Source organism: Pseudorca crassidens, chromosome 15 (genome assembly GCF_039906515.1).
Source record: "Pseudorca crassidens isolate mPseCra1 chromosome 15, mPseCra1.hap1, whole genome shotgun sequence".
NCBI lineage: Eukaryota > Metazoa > Chordata > Mammalia > Artiodactyla > Delphinidae > Pseudorca > Pseudorca crassidens.
Window position 1 is genome coordinate 37993836 of NC_090310.1, and position 19455 is coordinate 38013290.

Sequence of the window (19455 nt, forward strand, 5' to 3'; positions counted from 1 at the left end):
GGTTCCTTTGCAGATGGAAATGTGGAACTGGATAAAGGTGGGGTTCGCACAACATCGTAAATGTGCCAAATGCCACTGAATCCTTCACTTTTTAAAAATTACTCTTGTGTGAATTTTGCCGCGATTTTTTAAAAAACTAAAAAAAGTAATGAAGCATCCTGTTTGGGGCTGGCTCTGACTTTCGGGCCCAGGACGTAGACAGCCTCAGGGCAGGCCTGGCAACACCATCTTCCTGCATGGTGCTGGGCTCCAGCTGTGTGTTGGGCGACTTTGGCTGAGCGGGAGCCCTGGTTTTGTCTCTCTCAGGTCTCCTGTTGCAGCAGCCCCGCAGGGAGCGCCCGGCAGCCCTGCCAGGTCTGAACGGGAAGATCGTGCAGGGGAGGGCATTGTGCTTGGGGCAGGTGGCGGGGGGTGGGGTTGGGGGGGCGAGGTTCTCATTCTCTACTGGTTGCCCCCTCCATCCTGAGTATATTTGTTTGTGAGGATTGTCACAAGTCCCGAATCCAGCCTTGTGCACAGTGGGTGTTCCCGCTGCTTCCTTTTCAGTGTAGAGAGAGTCTGGGTGAACAGACAAACCATGAACCTCAGTATGCATACTTCACCCTGGTGAGGGAGAGATGCCTGGAGTCTCATCACCTGTAGATGTGGTCCTGGGTTTGAGGAGTCTGTCTTGGGTTTGAATCCCTCCTCTACGACCGGGGAGAGGGAAGCGGCTTCCCCACTGCTTGCTTCCGGCTGTGGGGCCCACGTAGCTGTGCGTCGGCTCCCGCTGCCGGCACCCTCTCCTCACTGTGTCCAGAACTGGCCACATCATGTGACCTGCTGGCATCTCTCAACAGAAACACATTGTGAAATAATAGAAAATATGTATATTGGTCTCTTCTCCCCCTGGCTCCTCACACAGGACTCCAAGACCCTCATAATTCTTTTGTTCCAGTGAGGTGACTCTTGGTGGGCTCCTGGATGGGGCTGGTCACAAGAAAGACCAGGTGTGATTAGAAGCCTGGAACTTTCAGCCCTACCCCCATCCTCTGGGGAGGGGGAAGGGGCTGGAGATTGAGTCAATAGTGGATCGTGCCCACGTGATGACCCTCCATAAAAATCTCTAAAGTATGAGGTTTGGAGAGCATCCAGGTTGGGGAACACATCCATGTGCGGGAGGGTGGTGCACCCCAGCTCCACGGGGACAGAAGCTCCTGCACTTGGGACCCCTCCGGACCTTGCCCGGAGTGCGTCTTCACCTGGCTGTGCATCTGTGTCCTTTATCACATCCTCTATTACATAATGAGCCAGTAAACATAGTTACATGTTTCCTGGAGTTCTGTGAGCTATAGTACAATGGCTTGGGTTCCATTGTAGATGGAACCCAAGGAGGGGGTCATGGAAACCCTGGTTTACAGCTGGTTGGTCAGGCGCACAGGTGACAACTTGGGACTTGGATTGGCGTCTGAGGTGCAGCTGTGTCTCGTGGAACAGCCCTCAGTCTGTGGGGGTCTGTGCTGTCTCCAGGTAGCGAGTGTCACAGAGGAGTGTTTCCTCTTCACCAGCTGTGACTTTAGCACAACCTTTCTGCGTGCTGCGTCTCATGTCTGGCTGCAGACGCAGCTGAGTTCCTTTGGTGAGGCAGGGAGCTGGGCTGCTCTCCTGGGTGATGCCCACCCTGCTCCCCGGGTCAGGCTTCCAGCCCCACAGCTGCTTTAGGCAGGGTGCACCTGGATTCGCCCACCTCACAGGTCCTCAGTTACCCTGAGGTGGGACTCGAGTGTGTCAGTGTAACCGTTTCAGAATGAACAGCAGCGCCTCGTGTGGCCACCACCTCTGCTCGTCCTTATGTGAGACAGAACTCATTCAGGTGGGCCTAAGGCCAGGACTGGAAATTGAGGGAGAAGTTAAAATCCTCCAAGAAGTTACCGAGTCCGTTGTACTGCTCACCGCATGACAGGCCAGTAAGTCGAAAGATGAGTTGTTGGGGCAAGGAATAGCAACTTTATCCGGAAAGCCAGCAGACCAGGAGGACAGTGGACTAGTGTCCCAAAGAACCCAGTTAGAATTTAGGCTTCTTTTGTACTAAAAGGAGAGGGCGTATGGTTAGTTGTTGCGAACTTCTTGGAATCCTTTGTTCTCAAAGCTGTCTGCATAGGTCTGGTCACGTTCCTATAAACCTCCAACAAGATAAATGTTATGCTCTGTTTTGCAACTTTTTATCTCTATATGAATGGAAAAGTGATAAACCTTTAAAGGTCAGAACTTTGAGAATGGGCTATCCTGTGTATTTCAGGCTATAGGCAACATTCTTTTAGTGATTAACTTGTAGCAAAAGCAATAGAATACAAAGGTTAAAGCAAAAGAAACAATCCAATATGGAGTCAGATTTGTTCTTCCCTATTACAAAGTTTCTGTTAAAAAGATTCAAGCAAAGTGTTTCAATGTGAAACATCCAGTCTTCCCCTGGAGGACCACAACATTGGAACTGGGAACTGGCTCGTCCTCCTGTCTGACATTTTCAGCACATGCTCAAATAGATTTTGAGCATCCAAGAATCATGTGGGATCTGAGGCGCTGGGGTCAACTCGGGCCGCCTCTGGGCATGGGTTCAGGGGCATGTGGTTTGGTCGTGACCTTAAGGGAATACGTCGATTGGGGTGTTTGGAGAAGCTCGGACCTCAGCATGGGTCTCACTGTCCCAAACGAACCATTTTCGTTTAAATTGGGGGTGAGGAATAGAGGACAGCTTCCCTTCCCCATTTTCCTGAATCTCAGTCAACTTTGACAGCAGAACTGAACGTAAGTGAAAGAACTCTGTGCTCTATCCGGGGCAAGCTGCTCTCACCGGCCGCCCTCTTGCCCCGTTCCAGAACATTCACGCACAGCTAGGTGCCTGCTCAGCACACCTGAAAGCTCCTGTGTGATGGTGGGTTGCTGACATTGCAGAGCATGAGCTCCCCTCCCCGCCCAGCACAGGTGCAGGCCCAGGGAAGAGTCGGAGGGCCCCTGGACGGGGACAAGGCCCCACGCAGGAGCTCTGGGACTTTATCCTGAAGGCGAGCAGAGCTGTTTCAGGGCAACCTGGTTTCTTCACAATGTAGCTTCTCCTTAGAGCGAGGGTCTCAGGTCTCTGGTCAAGGCCTTCGGAGGCCAACAACCAAATTGGGGTGTGTAGGGGGGTCACTTCTGGGTGAAAAGAATGCAAGGAAACCAGAGAAACCAGGACGGGCTCAGAGTTGAGCTGGGTGTTGGGCATCAGGCAGGAGGAAGGAGCCCCAGTCAGGGCCTGTGGCTTCTTCTCTGCCTTCTGTGAATCTTCTGGGTCCTTCTACAAATCCAGAAATCAAACAAGGAAGGAAGCGATGACCTAAGCCACCGCCACAAGTTCAAGTTCACTTAACATAAGATTAGGCACAAAAATCAGAATAACACTCAGATCTAAAGAACGTTTTTTTGTTTTGTTTTTTGTTTTTGTTTTTGGCTGTGTTGGGTCTTCGTTGCTGTGTGTGGGCTTTCTCTAGTTGTGGTGAGGGGGGGCACTTTTCATTGTGGTGCGCAGGCTTCTCATTGAGGTAGCTTCTCTTGTGGAGCACGGGCTCTAGGCATATGGGCTTCGGTAGTTGTGGCATGCAGGCCCTAGAGCGCGTGGGCTTCAGTAGTTGCATCACGTGGGCTCTAGGGTGCATGGGCTTCAGTGGTTGTGGCGCGTGGGCTCAGTAGTTGTGGCTCGCGGGCTCTAGAGTGCAGGCTCAGTAGTCATGGCACACGGGCTTAGTTGCTCTGTGGCATATGGGATCTTCCTGGACCATGGATTGAGCCCATGTCCCCTGCATTGGCAGACAGATTCTTAACCACTGCACCACCAGGAAAGTCCCTTGGTGCAGTTTTCATGCTTATGTTTGACCTGAGAGTACAGGTCCTGAGCTCTGCATGCAAAGCCATCCTCGTGCAGTTTCCCCAGAAGGTGGCTCATGGGAGTCAGGATTTTTACATGCGAGAGAGAGGAAAAAACTATTCCCTCGGGCTTCCCTGGTGGCGCAGTGGTTAAGAATTCGCCTGCCAATGCAGGGGACACGGATTTGAGCCCTGGTCTGGGAAGATCCCACATGCTGCGGAGCAACTAAGCCTGTGCGCCACAACTACTGAGCCTGCGCTCCAGAGCCCACGAGCCACAACTACTGAACCCCGAGCGCCTAGAGCCCGTGCTCTGCAACAAGAGAAGCCACCGCAGTGCGAAGCCCGCGCACTGCAACGAAGAGGAGCCCATGCTCGCCGCAAGTAGAGAAAAGCCTGTGCGCAGCAACGAAGACCCAACACAGCCAAAAATAAATAAATAAATTTAAAAAAAAAACCAAAACTGTTCCCTCTATCCATTTAGGTTTAGTGTCTGGGGTCCCACAAATTAAACTGACCAAAGGCAAATTAACTGGAGAAAATGTTTATTTCTTATTCATTTGGAGGCTAGACCTGGGGGCTTATCTACCCTTTTAACAAAGAGCAATAAATTGTGGAGAAGTGACAAGACAAAAAGGGTTTCTGCTTACAGGGAACTAAATTTGGGAAGGTAAAGATATGGGGGAAGTAAGGGAGGATGAGGGTTATTTTAGTGAGTTTGTTGTGAGGCTCAGCCTCCTGCAGTCCTTTGGGTGATTAGCGTTCTCAGGTGGTTAAGCTGTTCCCTTCCTCTTGGGAGGGAAGGGATCGCCTTTATGAAGGGAAATTTATAGGCTGTCTCCAGGCAGAAAGGGTGAGGGCAGAGAATAGCCTTCCAGGAAATCATTTGTCTCAGGTGTTGGACTTCCCACGACTTTCCCGGCTCTGGAGATGCAGCCCTGCCTGGGAGGCTTTCTTTGGGGTTCGCCGTTGTGGGTTCAGGGAGCTCTCACCTGCCTTCACACGGACCGGCAAGGAGCGCAGAGATCCACATCAGGTGTAGGAACTGGAATCCAAGAAAACTGATGCAGAGGCAGCAGATTTGAAAGCCTTTCTGTTTCATGGACTTCAGTCCTTGGCCTTTTCTTTTTCTTTTCCCCCCTTTATTTGTTTGTTTATTTTGGGCTATGTTGGGTCTTTGTTGCGGTGCGCAGGCTTCTCACTATGGTGGCTTTTCTTGTTGAGGAGCACAGGCTCTAGGTGCACAGGCTTCTAGAGAGCAGACTCAGTAGTTGTGGCACACGGGCTTAGTTGCTCCGCGGCACGTGGGATCTTCCTGGACCAGGGCTCGAACCCGTGTCCCCTGCATTGGCAGGTGGATTCTTAACCACTGCGCCACCAGGAAAGTCCTAGTCCTCAGCCTTTTCTGCCTTCCGAGCAAAGCTTAGGTCTCTGTGTGTTTTTAATCAGCTGCTTTTTCTTCCAACAGCCAGTGCTTTTTCTGTTGCAGGCAAAGCGGAGAGATTCACCTGCTGAAGGCAGCCAGAAGGCCAGCGAGCAGGACAGTAAGCAGGTACTACCCGAGGCGAGATTTCACGTTCTCTTTGCGACTAGACTGCTGCCTGTGTAGCCCGTCACTTACCCCTGACTCACGCCGTGACCTGGTTAACATCCATTTATAAAACAGCTACATTCTTATATTCTTCTTAAAGTCATCTGTTCCATGTGTCCTTTGTTTTAATGTTTTAAAAAGTGTGCCGTACCTTGGAAACAACAGAACCAAAACCTCTTAAAGTTTCCCCCACGGGGAAATAAGAGGTGCCCTTCGTGGCCCTTCTGTGTGAGCGTCCCCGGGGCAGCCGTGACAAAGCTCCACAGACCGAGGCTTAAACAACACGCAGTGATTCCGTCTGGAGCCCGAAGTCGGAGACAAGGGTGTCAGCAAGGTTGGTTCCTTTTGGGGACCTCCGTTCTTGGCCTGCAGGCGCCGTCTTCCCTCTGTGTCTGTGTCTGTCTCCAGTGGTCCCTTTTCCATCAGGACATCAGTGCTATTGATCAGGACCCCCCCCATCAACCTTGTCTTAACTTGATTCCCTCAGTAAAGACCCTGACTCTAAGCAGGTCCCGTTCAGAGGTGCTGGGGGTCAGGACCCCAACATCTGAGTTTTGGGGGCACAGTTGAGCCCATGGCAGCATCCAGGGTGAGCCTGGCTTGGTCTCCCTCTCTCGGGTCACAGTCTGGAGTTGTTTTCACCTCTGAGAGAACTAGTGATCAGAAACTAGTGATCAATGCATTCTTTCTCCTCCAAGGGAGGCTACATGGGGGCTTCCCGCCGTGCCCCCCCCCGCCCCCGCCCCCAGGCTTCTGCTAAGTCAGGCCCTTTCTCTCTGTTCTGTGCGACATAGCTTCCTGTACGCTTGGTAAACCAAGTTGTTTGAGAAACAGGTTTTTTTCTCTGGACACAAGGATGCTTGTTTTCCTATCACTGTAAAAGGCAGAGGGAGCTTTACATGCTCCGGAAGGCCTGGGCTTGGCAGGATGCGCAGCGAGCACTCACTCTCTCTGGCGGCTTGTCACCTGTCTCTGCTCTGAGCTTTATTTTAAATTCCCAAGTGGACAGGCCCTCACAGTTCCTTTTCTTCTGGTTTTCTTAGTGCCCTGAAGGTACCTCCTGGGGGATTTTTCAGGGCAAGATGTTCAGGCACTATTTTTCCATTAGAAGCTTCTGAAGCACATTTTTGAAATCAGCAGGGTGGTTGAAAGTAAAAATACAACCCAGTTATCTTGTCTTTTTTTTTTTTTTTAAAGAGATTGAAATCGAGAAGTTGTTCATTAAGAATCTGAAACATGAAATGTTAACAGTAGTGTAACCAACAGGGTACGTGACCGCAGTCTCAGGGCTGAGGAGGAAGGGCCTGGAAAGGAGTGGGGCTCACGGCGGGGGAGCCCAAGATGGCTGGGAGGTTCCCAGTGTGCGAGCTGCCCTCCCCCTTGGGCGCTGTGAGTAGACTGGCCAAGTTCATCTACCAGCCAGCACTCACCTGCACTCAGAGACCCCCTCCATCCTGTCCCAAAGCCAGGCCCGGTTGGAAAGCCAGAGGGCCCCTAGGCCAGGTTCACTGGTCCCAGCATTTCCCCTGGGACCCCTGAAGTTCCCGCTCTGTTTGAAGGGTCGGCTGGAATGCCCAGTGGACGCCGTGGCTATGAGGCCAGCCTGGTGGCTCTCTCGGGTGAATGGTGCTCAGATGCTGCTCCAGGCACCCCTTCCCTGCATGTGGGCGCCGTCCGCTCTGGCTGGAGGAGAATTCTGGCCACCTGTCCCTGGGACCTCCCATCTCCTCTGAGGCGGCCGCAGGACCCCATGTCCCTGGGCCTCAGCAGCAGCTCTTGTTTCTGGGCCTTCGATCATTGGGTCAGAGTGGGGAACACAGGGCGTGTGGTGTTTTCCTTGATAAACTGAGGCGGTTCAGTTCGCTGGTTAGCCCAGCCCACTCCCCAGTGTCCGTCTTCCTTCCCAGGGGGCCCCTTTCTTAGACACCCCCTGCTTGCTGGGCGGCACTCGGTGGTTCCTGCCGAGGAAAGCAGCTCCGTGCTGTAGCCGCCCATCGCTGCAGAGTCCAGGCTCCGAGACCATGGAGACAGTGTCCGCGGTGCGCAGACCCCAGCCCTCCAGGACTCGCTCTGTCCCGCTCTGAGAGGCAGCCAGTGGTGTCACCCCGTGAGAGCAGAGCAATTGGGGGACTCAGTTCTCAGCGAACAGGCGGGCTTTCCAAGTTGTCAGTCTGATGAGTCCCCAGGTCACCCCAAGCTTACCCTAGCACACGAGTGTGTCTCTGCTACTCAAAGACAGGCAGATGGGAAAGCTTCCTGACTTTGGGATTGGCAACAATTTCATGGATGTGACACCAAAAGCATAGGCAACAGAAGAGAAAATAGATAAATGAGACTTCATTGAAATTAAAAACTTTCGTGCATCAAAGGACACTGTCAACAAACAGAGTGAAAAGACAGCTCATGGAATGGGAAAAATATCTGCAAATTATTTATCTGATAAGGGGTTAATATTCAGAACATAGAAAGAACTCCTACAACTCAACATCAACAAAACAAGCAACCTGATTAAAAAATGGGCAAAGGGGGCTTCCCTGGTGGCGCCGGGGTTGAGAGTCCGCCTGCTGATGCAGGGGACACGGGTTCGTGCCCCGGTCCGGGAAGATCCCACATGCCGCGGAGTGGCTGGGCCCGTGAGCCATGGCCATTGAGCCTGCGCATCCGGAGCCTGTGCTCCTCAACAGGAGAGGCCGCAACAGTGAGAGGCCCGCGTACCGCAAAAAAAAAAAAAAAAAAAAAAAAATGGGCCAAGGACTTGAGTAGACATTTCTCCAAAGAAGATACACAAATAGCCCACAAGCACATGAAAAGATGCTCAATACCAGTGGTCTCTAGGAACATGCAAACCAAAACCACCATGAGGTACCACTTCATGCCCATTAGGGGACAGCTGCTATTAAAAAAACAAAACAAAGAATAACAGGTGTTGGCAATGATGTAGAGAAATTGAAGCTTTTTTGCATTGCTGGTAAGAATGTAAAATGGTGCAGCCGCTGTGGAAAACAGTATGGTGTTTCCTTGAAAAATTAAAAATAGAATTACCTTATGATCCAGCAATCCCATTTCTGGGTATATACCCAAATGAATTGCAAGCAGTATCTCGAAGAGGTATTTGTACACCCATTTTCACAGCAGCATTATTCATGAAGCCAGAAGGTGTGAGCAACCCAAGTGCCCATTGGCGGATGAATGGATGAGCATAATGTGGTCCATCCATACAGTGGAATATTATTCAGCCATAAAAAGGAAGGAAATTCCATCACATGCTACAACATGGATCAACCCTGAAGACTGTGTTAGCTCAGGCTGCCATAACAAAACACTAGACTGGCTGGCTAACATACTGGAAATTTATTTTCTCACAGTTCTGGAGGCTGGACATCCAAGATCAAAGTGTAGGCAGGTGTGGTGCCAGTGGCTGGCGTCTTGCTATGTGCCTGCACATCCTTTCCTCTGTGCCTGTGCATCCCTGGAGTCCCTTCCTCTTATAAGGACACCAGACCTATCGGATCAGAACCCCCTCTTATGACCTCATTTAACTGTCACCTTAAAGGCCCGCTCTCTAGATACAGTCACATTGGAGGTTAGGGCTTGAACATTCGGATTTTGGGGGGACACACAGTCCACAGCAAAGACATTATGCTCAGTGAAATAAGCTAGACACAAAGGACAAATCCTGGGACTTCCCTGGCAGTCCAGTGGTTAAGACTCCTCACTTCCACTGCAGGGGGTGAGGGTTTGATCCCTGGTTGGGGAACCAAGATTCTACATGCTGCGATGAGCAGCCATACAGTGGGATGCCCCCCACCCCATACAGTGGGATCCTGTTTGATCCTGCTTATATGAGGTCCCTGCAGCTGTCAAATTCATAGACAGAGAATGGAAGGGTGGGTGTCAGGGACTCGGGGAGGGTGGGGAGTTAGTGTTTAATAGGACAGAGTTTCAGTTTGGGAAGATGAGAAAGTTCTGGAGATGATGGTAGTGATGGCTGCATAGCTGTCAATGTATTTAATACTGCTGGATTGTATGCTTAACAGTGGTAAGATGGTCAATGCTATGTTATGTGTATTTTACCACGAAAAAGAGAAACCGTGCAGACAAAGCTGGCGTAAGGAGGGGCACGCCTCCCCCATTTTGCTGTGTCACGTCTGGCTCTCCTGGTGACAGAGACCCCACTCTCCACCCATCCTGCTACATCTGTAATCACCGTGGGTGGCCTCAGGGAAAGGACCAACCAGGATGTTGTCATCGATTTTCAGGACAAAGTGTCACCTGATGTCTTCAAGGGGGCACGTGCTCCTGCAGTATGAATTTTTTGGGTGGGTGAAGTCACGGCAGCTCCCAGCTAGGCTCCATGCGTGGGGTTTAACATGGGGTGTCTGCAGTGCCATGGGTAGGTTCCTGCCATTCCTGCCTCGCCCGGGGACGGGGCACTGGCTGCGGCGGGAGAGAGGAAGAAGGCCTGTGGTCACACCTCCCACGGCTGGAGGGATGGAAAGCCAGGTTGTGGATGGGCAGGTGGGCCCACCTCTGAGCTGAAGCCCAGGGAGAGCTGGGGGACGTTGCTCTCCAGACCTCTGTAGTTTGAGTTACTACTTTTTTTTTTTTTTGCGGTACACGGGCCTCTGACTGTTGTGGCCTCTCCCGTTGCGGAGCACAGGCTCCGGACGCGCAGGCTCAGCGGCCATGGCTCACGGGCCCAGCCGCTCCGTGGCATGTGGGATCTTCCCGGACCGGGGCACGAACCCGTGTCCCCTGCATCGGCAGGCGGACTCTCAACCACTGTGCCACCAGGGAAGCCCCCGAGTTACTATTTTTAAGTTTTAGTCTCAAGCATACAATGGCGATCAGTCCCAGGGTCTCTGCAGTCATGGAGCAATGGGTTGTCACCTGGGGCCTCTCTTGAGCAAAGCCAGTTGCTGGGGGTAGACCGTGAACGCCAAGAAGGAGGCCTCAGGGCTGGGAACACTTGCTCGGAGAAGCTATTCTGTGCCAGATTGGTCTCTTACACACTGTTCAGTGAATTTCCTTTTTATTATGAGAATTTCACTAGGAACCCCGTCTCCTTGCACTTGGTCTTATAGCACCCCTTCCCTCCCCCCCCACCACGGTTAACTTCTCCTATATTATTTTGAGGCAAAACCCAGACGACATACCATTTCACTTTAGTATAGCTTCTGACTCTTGATTTCCTAGCAGCCTCTGAGTGTGCACCCAGACATGACTGTGTACAGTGTGGAAAGCCCTGAGGTCTGACTTCGTAGGTCTGTCCTGGTTCATTTTTATCACATCCTTTTCTGTGCACAGTGCCCTCCACACTACTGGCTATTCATCCAAAATTGTGCCAATTCTTTTAATCTATCAAAGATAATGTGAATTGCCCCAATCTTTTTCTTTTGTTGGGTAATGAGGTCATAGGATTATTTTTTTTAATAAATTTATTTTTGGCTGCTTTGGGTCTTCGTTGCTGCACGCGGGCTTTCTCTAGTTGCGGTGAGCGGGGGCTACTCTTCGTTGCGGTGCACGGGCTTCTCACTGTGGTGGCTTCTCTTGTTGCAGAGCACGGGCTCTAGGCACGCGGCTTTAGTAGTTGTGGCATGTGGGCTCTAGAGCACAGGCTCAGTAGTTGTGGCGCACGGGCTTAGTTGCTCTGCGGCATGTGGGATCTTCCCGGACCAGGGCTCCAACCTGTGTCCCCTGCATTGGCAGGCAGATTCTTAACCACTGCGCCACCAGGGAAGCCCCTCACAGGATTATTTTATCGACGTCTTCAGAAGCAGTGCTGGCTGTCTGCTCACGTCTGTGGTGGGTTGTTCTTAGGCTGCCTCATCTGCTTGTGAACGTCCTTCTCTGAATCTTTATTATCATGATTCTTATTATCATCATTAGATGGGACACTCCCTGGATACATTTGTTCCCGTCCCTGGGTGATCGACAGCTCGTGATTCTGCTGTCATAGTTATTGTAACTAACCAGATGTTTAAAGCCTCTCTAGAATCTCTGGAAAAGTAGTCGACTTTCTTTATTTTGTTTTGGGGATAAAAGTGGGCCAGCCCATCCGTCTCGATTCTGTCATTCTCTGTCACTGTGCTGCCATCACATTGCTGTCCCTGAGCAGGGCGCTGGCTCATCTTGTTATGTCTTTGCACAGAGCCACCTGGCAGTGTTGGCAGTGGGTCACCCCCTCGCTCCCAGCGTGAGTTCCAGCCTCGCATCCAGCCTGGCATCCAGCACTGGCTCAGGCGGCTCCTCGCCCACCGCTCTGCCCACTGTCTCAGCTCGTGCCCACCCTCTTGACCCCACTGGCAGCGCCGTCGAGGCGGTCCCAGGTAAGTCCGGGGCTCTGCTCCCATCTCCCCGACGCCTCTTTGCACTTCCCTTGACGCCTTCCAGTATGCATGGTGTATGCTCATGCTCAGTTTGTAGAAGAGCATTTTCGGTCACCTGCCACTTTGGCTGTGTTGCCCGTGGTCTAGGAAATGCCTGCCTCGCTGGGGGCCTTGGGCTGCAGAGGGGATGAGGAGCCCTCAGGTGGGGCAGCTGGACAGGCCCCACAGGGCAAGGCAGAGCGGGCAGTGCCACCCAGCCTGAGACCACCAACAACAGGAGGCTTCAGAGAAATGAAATGGGGGCTGTGAGGGGTGGTGAGGGCACCTGAAGACGGGGGACGGTGACAAGAGTGAGGAGCGGGGATGAGGTCACAAGGCATGGGCACGGCTACCGGCTGCAGAGGGGTTCTTGGCCGCTGGGAGTCCTTGAGGGTTTGTGGACTGATGACTGGTGTGATTGGACCTGGGGGACCTGTCTGGCAGCTGGATGGAGGCGCAGAGCCCAGGTTGGGGCTGTCGTGAAAGCTAAGGGAAGAGTGGAGCTGGTGGGTGAGATGGTGCCTGTCAGGGCCATACGGGTCACCTGGCCCTCTCAGGCCACGTCTGGGTGCACCTGGCTGCACCAATAATACTAGCCAGTTTTGGGAAGTAACGGAATCCTCAGAACTGCCCTCTGGCCCCAGGAGGAGGGCCCTTGCTGGCCTTTCTGCAGTTGGGACCCAGGACCCAGAGTGCACACCCCACCCGCTTTGGGGCTAACAGGTGTAGACTGGATTGTTTTCCCATGTAGTTTCATTCAGGTTGTATCCTTACTAATGCACTGCATGAATAGAAGGGGTAAACTCTGAAATAAACAGGTGCTGGTTCCAGATTTTCTGTGTTTAATGGATTCAGTGGAATCATTTCAGGGCCACTGGGCAGGTTCCTTTCTTTTGCCTTCCACTTCATATGAACAGGCGGGAACCTCCGGAGTTCATTGCTGGGTGGCTGGCAAAGGGTGGAAAGACTAGATCGACTGTGGAGGGACCTCAGGGCTGTGGGCAGCTGACTCTTAAGTGACCTCCGAGGGCAGGGTCACGGCCTGTTCATCCTGACCCACATGGCGTTGGGTTGAGCATGTTTTACCTGAGTGGGGTCCAGCCTGAGCCGCGGCAGGCGGGCAGGGTAGGAGCAACCGGCAGGCGGCAGGGCTCGGGACTTGCCGCGGAGACCCCACTTTAATCCGAACAAAGCAGCCCGGCCCCGCGATGGTTTTCGCACAACCTGGGTCCGAGGTCCCGGCACGCCGCCTCGCAGCGCTGGGAGGGGCAGGTGCTGGTAAGAGGAGGTGAGGGGCGGGGCAGCCTAAGGCTTGCGTCACCAGGGTGGGACGGAGTATGTCGGGAGCGGGGGCATCCCGAGGTTTGCGTCACCGGGGCGGGGCAAGTCGGGGGCGGGGCGATCTAACATTTGCGTCACCAGGGGCGGGGCCGGCGCGGGCCGGGCGGGGCGAGGGCCGTGTTTGAATCGGCAGCGGCGGCGGCGGCGGCAGCAGCAGCAGCAGCGCGGGGCGCCGGACGCCGGGACGGTGAGTCAGCATCGTCAGTCCCGCGCCGTCAGGGTGCGGGTCGTCGTTACCCGGAGCTTCAGATAGAGCGGTGCGCCAACTCCCTGTGCTAGGTGCGCCTTCCCTTCTCCCCAGGTGGGCCAACTCCCGTCTCTCCAGGTGGGCCAAATCCGCTCCCATGTGAGGTGCGTCTCCCCCTCCTCCCCTCCCCCAGATCTTTCCCCTCCCCTCCCGGTGCTCCTCTTACCGGTCTGCGGTACCCGCGCCCCGGGCCAGGTGTGACAGCCAGGGGTTGGTACCAAGGTCTTCGGGGTTGCGGAATGAGGCGAATACAAACATCCCCCCTTTAGGAACCTGCTCTGCAGAGGCGCCCGCTGCTTCCCTGCGTGGGCGCCAGCCGCGGGCTTCTCCAGGGAAGCCTGCATCGCCTAGCGGAAGGGGGTCTCTCGCTCCCCGAGGACGGAAGGGGGTCTCTCGCTCCCCGAGGAGGACGGGGTTCCTGCCTTGTCCTGCTGCGAATCGAATCGCCGCCTGCACTGTCGGAAACTCAGACCAGCAGTGAGCGGGTTTGCCAGGTGCTTCTCCATCCTCTAGTTAGGGGAAGGACAGACCGCCAGGGGGCATCCTGCCCCCTCCCCGTGGGTGCAGGGGAGCACCCCCACGTCAGGGGTTCCCCATTCTGGCCTCTAATTCGAGCACTGACTGTGTGCATTGTTCCCGTGTGTCCCATGGTCCTGGGGACCTGGGCACCTCTTGAATGTGCTGTGTCACGTCGGGAACCGAGCTTTGCCAGGGCCATTACTCAGCAGCTTTCAGCTAATTGCTTGTTAACATCTGGGCGGTTACTGGTACTTTGGCAAGGCGGGCTCCGGGTCACATGGCACAGTTTACCTAACTGGGTTCACATAGATTTTGAGTGTTGTCAGTTCTTCCTTTAAGAGAACATCTCAGAAGACCTGGGTCTGATCTTAGGGAACAGTGGGGTGTGTAATAGGATAAGAGACATAGTGCTGGTGAAAAAGTGGGCCAGGACACCTCCTGGGAACGCCAGTAACCGCCGCCACCCCCCAACCCCCGCCTCCGCAACACAGGCTGTGGTTTGTCGGGTGAGATTTGGCCCCTATTGTGCCCTGCCTGCACCTGAGCGGGGCAGGGCAACAGAGGTGCCCCTTTATGCTGAGTCATTGGGTGGGGGTGGGGGAGTGGGATGAGATAAATCACTTCAAGGTAAGAAAAGGCTCCTGCACACAGTTTATTTCCATCCATCCGTCCATCCCTTCCTTCATTTTATGTGCCTTTGTTATTAAAAAAATGTTTCTGGAACTCTGCCAGCTTTGAAGCAGACCACCCCTAACCTGATCCCACCACTCCAGGTGTGAAGGGCTAAGTCCATGTTGTCAGGTCCTCCTGACCAGCATGTCCAGGACAGGAGCTCAGGACCCCAGGCAGAGCAGATGTGCCAGGCCAGCACAGGGAGCGTGGGTGGTGGTGGCAGGTCAGGCGTGTAGTGGGTGGGTCAGGGTGCTTGCTGTCAGCGGGTAAGTCTGCACATCAGCCAGCAGTGGTCCAGGCCTGGGCTGGACCGCACAGTCCAGGTGACATGCAGGGATGGAGCAGGGGGTGATTCTGAGAAGGGTTTTGGAGTCTGGGCAGGAGTTTTCTCAGGACTAGTGGGGCTAATGGAAGCTGTGGCAGGCTGTAGCCCACAGCAGTGTCATGGCTTAAAAGACAAAGGAGGAGCCATTGCTGGGGTGGGGAGGGGCAGGGTGGGAAAGGGTCCTGCTGGGGGAGTGTGGACTGGCTCGCCAAGGGGTACATCCTTTCTGGGAGGCAGAACTCAGGACATGAAGAGGTTGTCATCACAGAAAGGTTACTCCTGGGACAGAGCAGGTCGGGGTGAAGGGGCAGCCTGCAGAGATGGCTGGAGCTGGGAGCCCTAACTGGTGTGGGTCAGGGGAGGAGGAGTTGAGGGCTCCTCTGGGCTTCTGCTCAGCATGTGGGCCCAGGTGCACCAGCTCAAAGGAGGCACCTGTGTGCGGTTTGATAAGGAGCCAATGCTGCAGTGGGGCCACTCCTGCTAGGAGGAGGCAGTGTGGCCATGCTGGGGGACGGCTGGGGCGTCTGCAGATGAGCACTGCAGAAGTCACCTGTGTCCGGGTGTGGACCAGGCACAGGAGGGGCTGCCGGGCTCCCATGGAGGGTGGCAGGGCCAGGATGTGGCCCCAGGCAGGGGAGGAAAGAGGGACAGGGCCACCTTTGACCGGAGGGGTTTGGGGGTACAGTGCAGGGCTGGAAGGCAAGGCTGGGGTGACAGTTTAAAGAGTGAGCTGGAAACTGGGGACAGCAAGAAGGAGGGGGTCACCCGACTAGGGGCAGAGTTGGGTGAGGGGCTACAGGGCCTGTGGTCATGTCCTGGGGAGCAGGTGGGAGCCAGAGGCTGTACCCTCTGTGTGGAGTTCACATTAACAGGAGACAGGTCTGTCTGTGGAGGAGTCCTGACAGGTCTGGGCCCCTAGGTCTGCGGGAGGCACCCGTTCGAGCACCACAGCACAGCCTGGAGAGGACAGGTCGGTGTGTGTGTGGGGGGGTGTTTCCAGGTGGTCTCGATTGTTGTGAGTTAAATTATGTGCTCCCCAAAAGATATGCCTCCGCTGTAAACTCTCTGCCCCTGTACTTGGGAGTGTGACCTTATTTAGAAACAAGTCTTTGCAGGGAATTCCCTGGTGGTCCAGTGGTTAGGACTCAGCGCTTTCACTGCCACGGGCCCGGGTTCAATCCCTGGTTGGGGAACTAAGATCCTGCGAGCTGTGCGGTGCTGCCAAAAAAAAGAAACAAGTCTCTGCAGATGTAATGAAGGTAAAATGAGGCCATTAGGATGGGCCCTAATTTGATATGACTGGTGTTCTTATAAGAAGGAAATTTGGACACACAAACACAGGGGAGGGAAGACCACATGAGGACAGAGGCAGAGGTAGGGCTGGTGTGTCCACAAGCCAAGGAATGCCAAGGATTGCCAGCAGAAGAGGCAGGAGGGAGAGTCCCTGGAGCCTCAGAGGGAGCCCAGCCCTGTGCACCTTGACCTCAGCCTCTGGCCCCAGAGTGGATTTGCATGAGTAGAATTGTGTTGCTGGAGGCCACCTGGTATGTGGTGCTTGGTTTTGGCGGCTCCCGGACACGAATGGCCCTGCGTGCTTCTAGATGTCGGGAGGCATCCTGGGGAGCAGGAGGCACTTGCTGCAAAGAAGCGTTGAGAAGCAGGGCCTGGAGGGGGCACCCACAGAGGGGAGTGGAGCCCCCAGGAGGAAAGGGGGACTGTGCAGGCCAGAGGCGGGTGCTGCCCCCACGGTCCCAGCCCCGCTGTCTCCCTGAGGGGCTCGGGTTGGTCTTTTCTTCCTGTCACCACTCTTGCATCAGGCCACCTTCTAGTCGCCTCCATCCTTGGATGTGGGCATCGGGTGCGTCACATGAAACTGTTGGCGGGGCTGGTCCAGCTGTGCAGGCGCTATTGTCACAGTTGGGACAGCGCTGTGAGCAGCGCTTCACGTCTTCCTGCAGCTGCCCCAGGACTGAGGAGCTTGGGGTGCTGCCAGCCCAGGGCCTGCATTGATGTCCACAGCGTCCGGTGTCACAGGCTCAGCTCCTTTGGCCTCCTCACACCCCAGAGCAGAGGTGGAAACTCCAGGGGCCCTGGCCCGGTTGCCACCCTGTGTTCACCAGCCCTTCAAATAGTTCTTCCTGCAGTGCCGTACAGTCGGGGGATCCCTCTGGGCCGAGGGAGCCTGTGCCCCATTCCGTGCTCCTGGCTGTCGTTGCCAGTGGGGCCAGGACCAGGTCGTGTCTGCAGGTGGCGGGGATGAAACAGGGAAGGAAACAGACACGGGGCCCCCTCGTCCGCCTTCCCGGGTGCGCATGGTAGCCTCGCCCTGGGGCAGAAGCTGCGCTGGGACCCCAGTGGGCCGCTAAGCGCTGGCATCGGGTGGGAGCCCTCCCCGTGGTTGGCTCAGTGGTCCCCATGGGGGCCAGGCAGGGAAGGGATGGGGCTGCCCATTAGGCTGGACCCCAAGTCTGCTCTGCATGTGTCTGGCTCCTGACTCCTCAGAAGTCACACGTCTCCTGCCCCGTTTTTCCCCCCTGAGTGTGGTAGAGGGTCTTTCATTTGAAAGGCAGCAGCCCCCTCCCTGGGCGTGGGTCTCTCTGTTCCAGAGCCACAGTCTCATCCCCTTGCCCTCTTTTTTTTTTTTTTAATAAATTTATCTGTTTATCTATTTATTTTTGGCTGTGTTGGGTCTTCGTTGCTGCCGTGGCCTTTCTCTAGTTGTGGCGAGTGGGGGCTTCTCATTGTGGTGGCTTCTCTTGTTGCGGAGCATGGGCTCTAGGTGCATGGGCTTCAGTAGTCGTGGCGTGTGGCCTTCAGTAGTTGTGGCTCGCGGGCTCTAGAGTGCAGGCTCAGTAGTTGTGGTGCACAGGCTTAGTTGCTCCGCGGCATGTGGGATCTTCCCAGACCAGGGATTGAACCCGTGTCCCCTGCATTTGCAGGCGGATTCTTAACCACTGTGCCGCCAGGGAAGTCCCCACCTTGCCCTCTTGACTCTTGGATCAAATGCGGCCACCCCAGCCTCCCAGCTCCTCCTTCCTCTGCTCCTGGGGGTCTGGCTGAGCCCCAGGGGGTGGGGGGGCGTAGTCAGAGCTGAGCTTCCTCCTCTCTGGGGTGGGTCTGACTTGATGCTGCTCATTGGGTTGGACACTGTCCAGGGACTCTGACACTTGGCACCAGGCAGCTGGGGGAGGGGCAGAGGTGGGAGGCTGACCCAGAGCAGGCAGTTCTGACGAGGGTCCCCATGGTCCACCCCTGGGCTGGGGGCGTTGAGTGCCTTTGTGGCCTCTTGAAATGGGACTTGGTGCATCTGACCAGGCGTCATGGGGCACTGAGGGGCCCTGCGGCCAGCAGGGGGCATGGGACTGAGCCACACAGGAGAGGCTCACCTGCCTCCTGGAAGGGGTGCTTTGGGAGAGCAGACCCCAGAGGGGGGTTGGGGAGAAAGGTTCTGAGGTGGCAGAGCTCCTTGTGTGCTGTGCCTTCGATGTCACCATGGTTTGCTGCGGACCTGCCTGTGACTTTGTGCTGGGGAGGTCTCTCTGGCCCCACGCTGTGTCCCAGGAGCTCCTGCAGCCCCTCCCCTCGGTTCCCAGTCCACAACTTCCCTGAGTCGACCCTGTGGGGCTGTGGGAACTTCGGGGGTTGGCAGGCCTGATCTTGGCCACCCCAAGACAGCTTCCTGCTTGGTGTCAGGTCCCCAGGGTACAGGACCCCAGGAGGGAGTGTCAGGTGGGCTCAGCGCCGAGGGGGCCGTGTTCCATTCCCCTGTCCCTTTAACAGACAGGCCTGGGGGGCACCGAGGGCTGCAGCAGAACACCCAGCTCAGTGCCCCAGGGGAGAATGGATGTGGGTCTCTGCTGTGACCTGGCTGAGGAGGTCAGCGCAGGTGCCACCTGAGTCGTCCGTGAGCCGCTTTCCCCTGGACGTGGCCGTCCTGGAATTTTCTTTACTAGTCAAGCATGTTTATTTGGTTAGATTTTACCAAATGATTAGAAGTTGAGTCAGTGAGATGAGGGCTGTGTTGCTGAGGCTAGTAGATTGGCCCCAAGCCCAGACGGGTCCCCTCCGCCACGAGAGCCTGGCTTTCCCCTGCGATGACGCCGGTTCTGTCCTGCAGGATCCTCCTTAGACCTTCACCTCGGTGACATCAGCCTCGTGCCCCCAGATAAGGACCTGGAGGAGCACGACAGCCGTGACCTCGGACCCACAGGTAGTGCCTGCACCCGGTGCTTTCCAGGGCCTTCTGTTGTGGCTCTAAGGTGGGAGGGGTCCTGTCTCCATCCCTGCACCCCCCACCCTGAGGTCCCTGCAGAGGTGGGGGTCAGGGCTTTGTGGCCCTTCTGAGATGTTTAACCACTGCATTGGCATGAAGACAAATGTGTTAACATTAGATACTGAATCATTCTGTTTGACCTAAAAGTTTATCTTTCTTCTTCTGTTACTTTTTTAAAGATTTATTTATTATTTATTCAATTAATTTATTTTTGGCTGTGTCAGGTGTTAGTTGAGGCAT

General features: G+C 54.9%; 1 protein-coding gene across 13 annotated transcripts in view; it reads left to right on the forward strand.

Moving 5' to 3' along the window:
* The window catches only part of UNKL (unk like zinc finger), a 45107-nt gene that overhangs the window by 20671 nt on the left and 4981 nt on the right, over positions 1-19455 (forward strand). For 10 of the 13 annotated variants that reach the window (XM_067707128.1, XM_067707127.1, XM_067707130.1 and 7 more), the window contains 3 exons: positions 5369-5431; positions 11622-11799; positions 19060-19152. In XM_067707128.1, the coding sequence (XP_067563229.1) occupies positions 5369-5431; positions 11622-11799; positions 19060-19152 (334 nt within the window). Of the gene's footprint in view, positions 1-5368; positions 5432-11621; positions 11800-13267; positions 13367-13437; positions 13459-19059; positions 19153-19455 lie in introns of those variants that run through there. The other 3 variants (XM_067707131.1, XM_067707136.1, XM_067707137.1) reach the window with 3 other exon arrangements.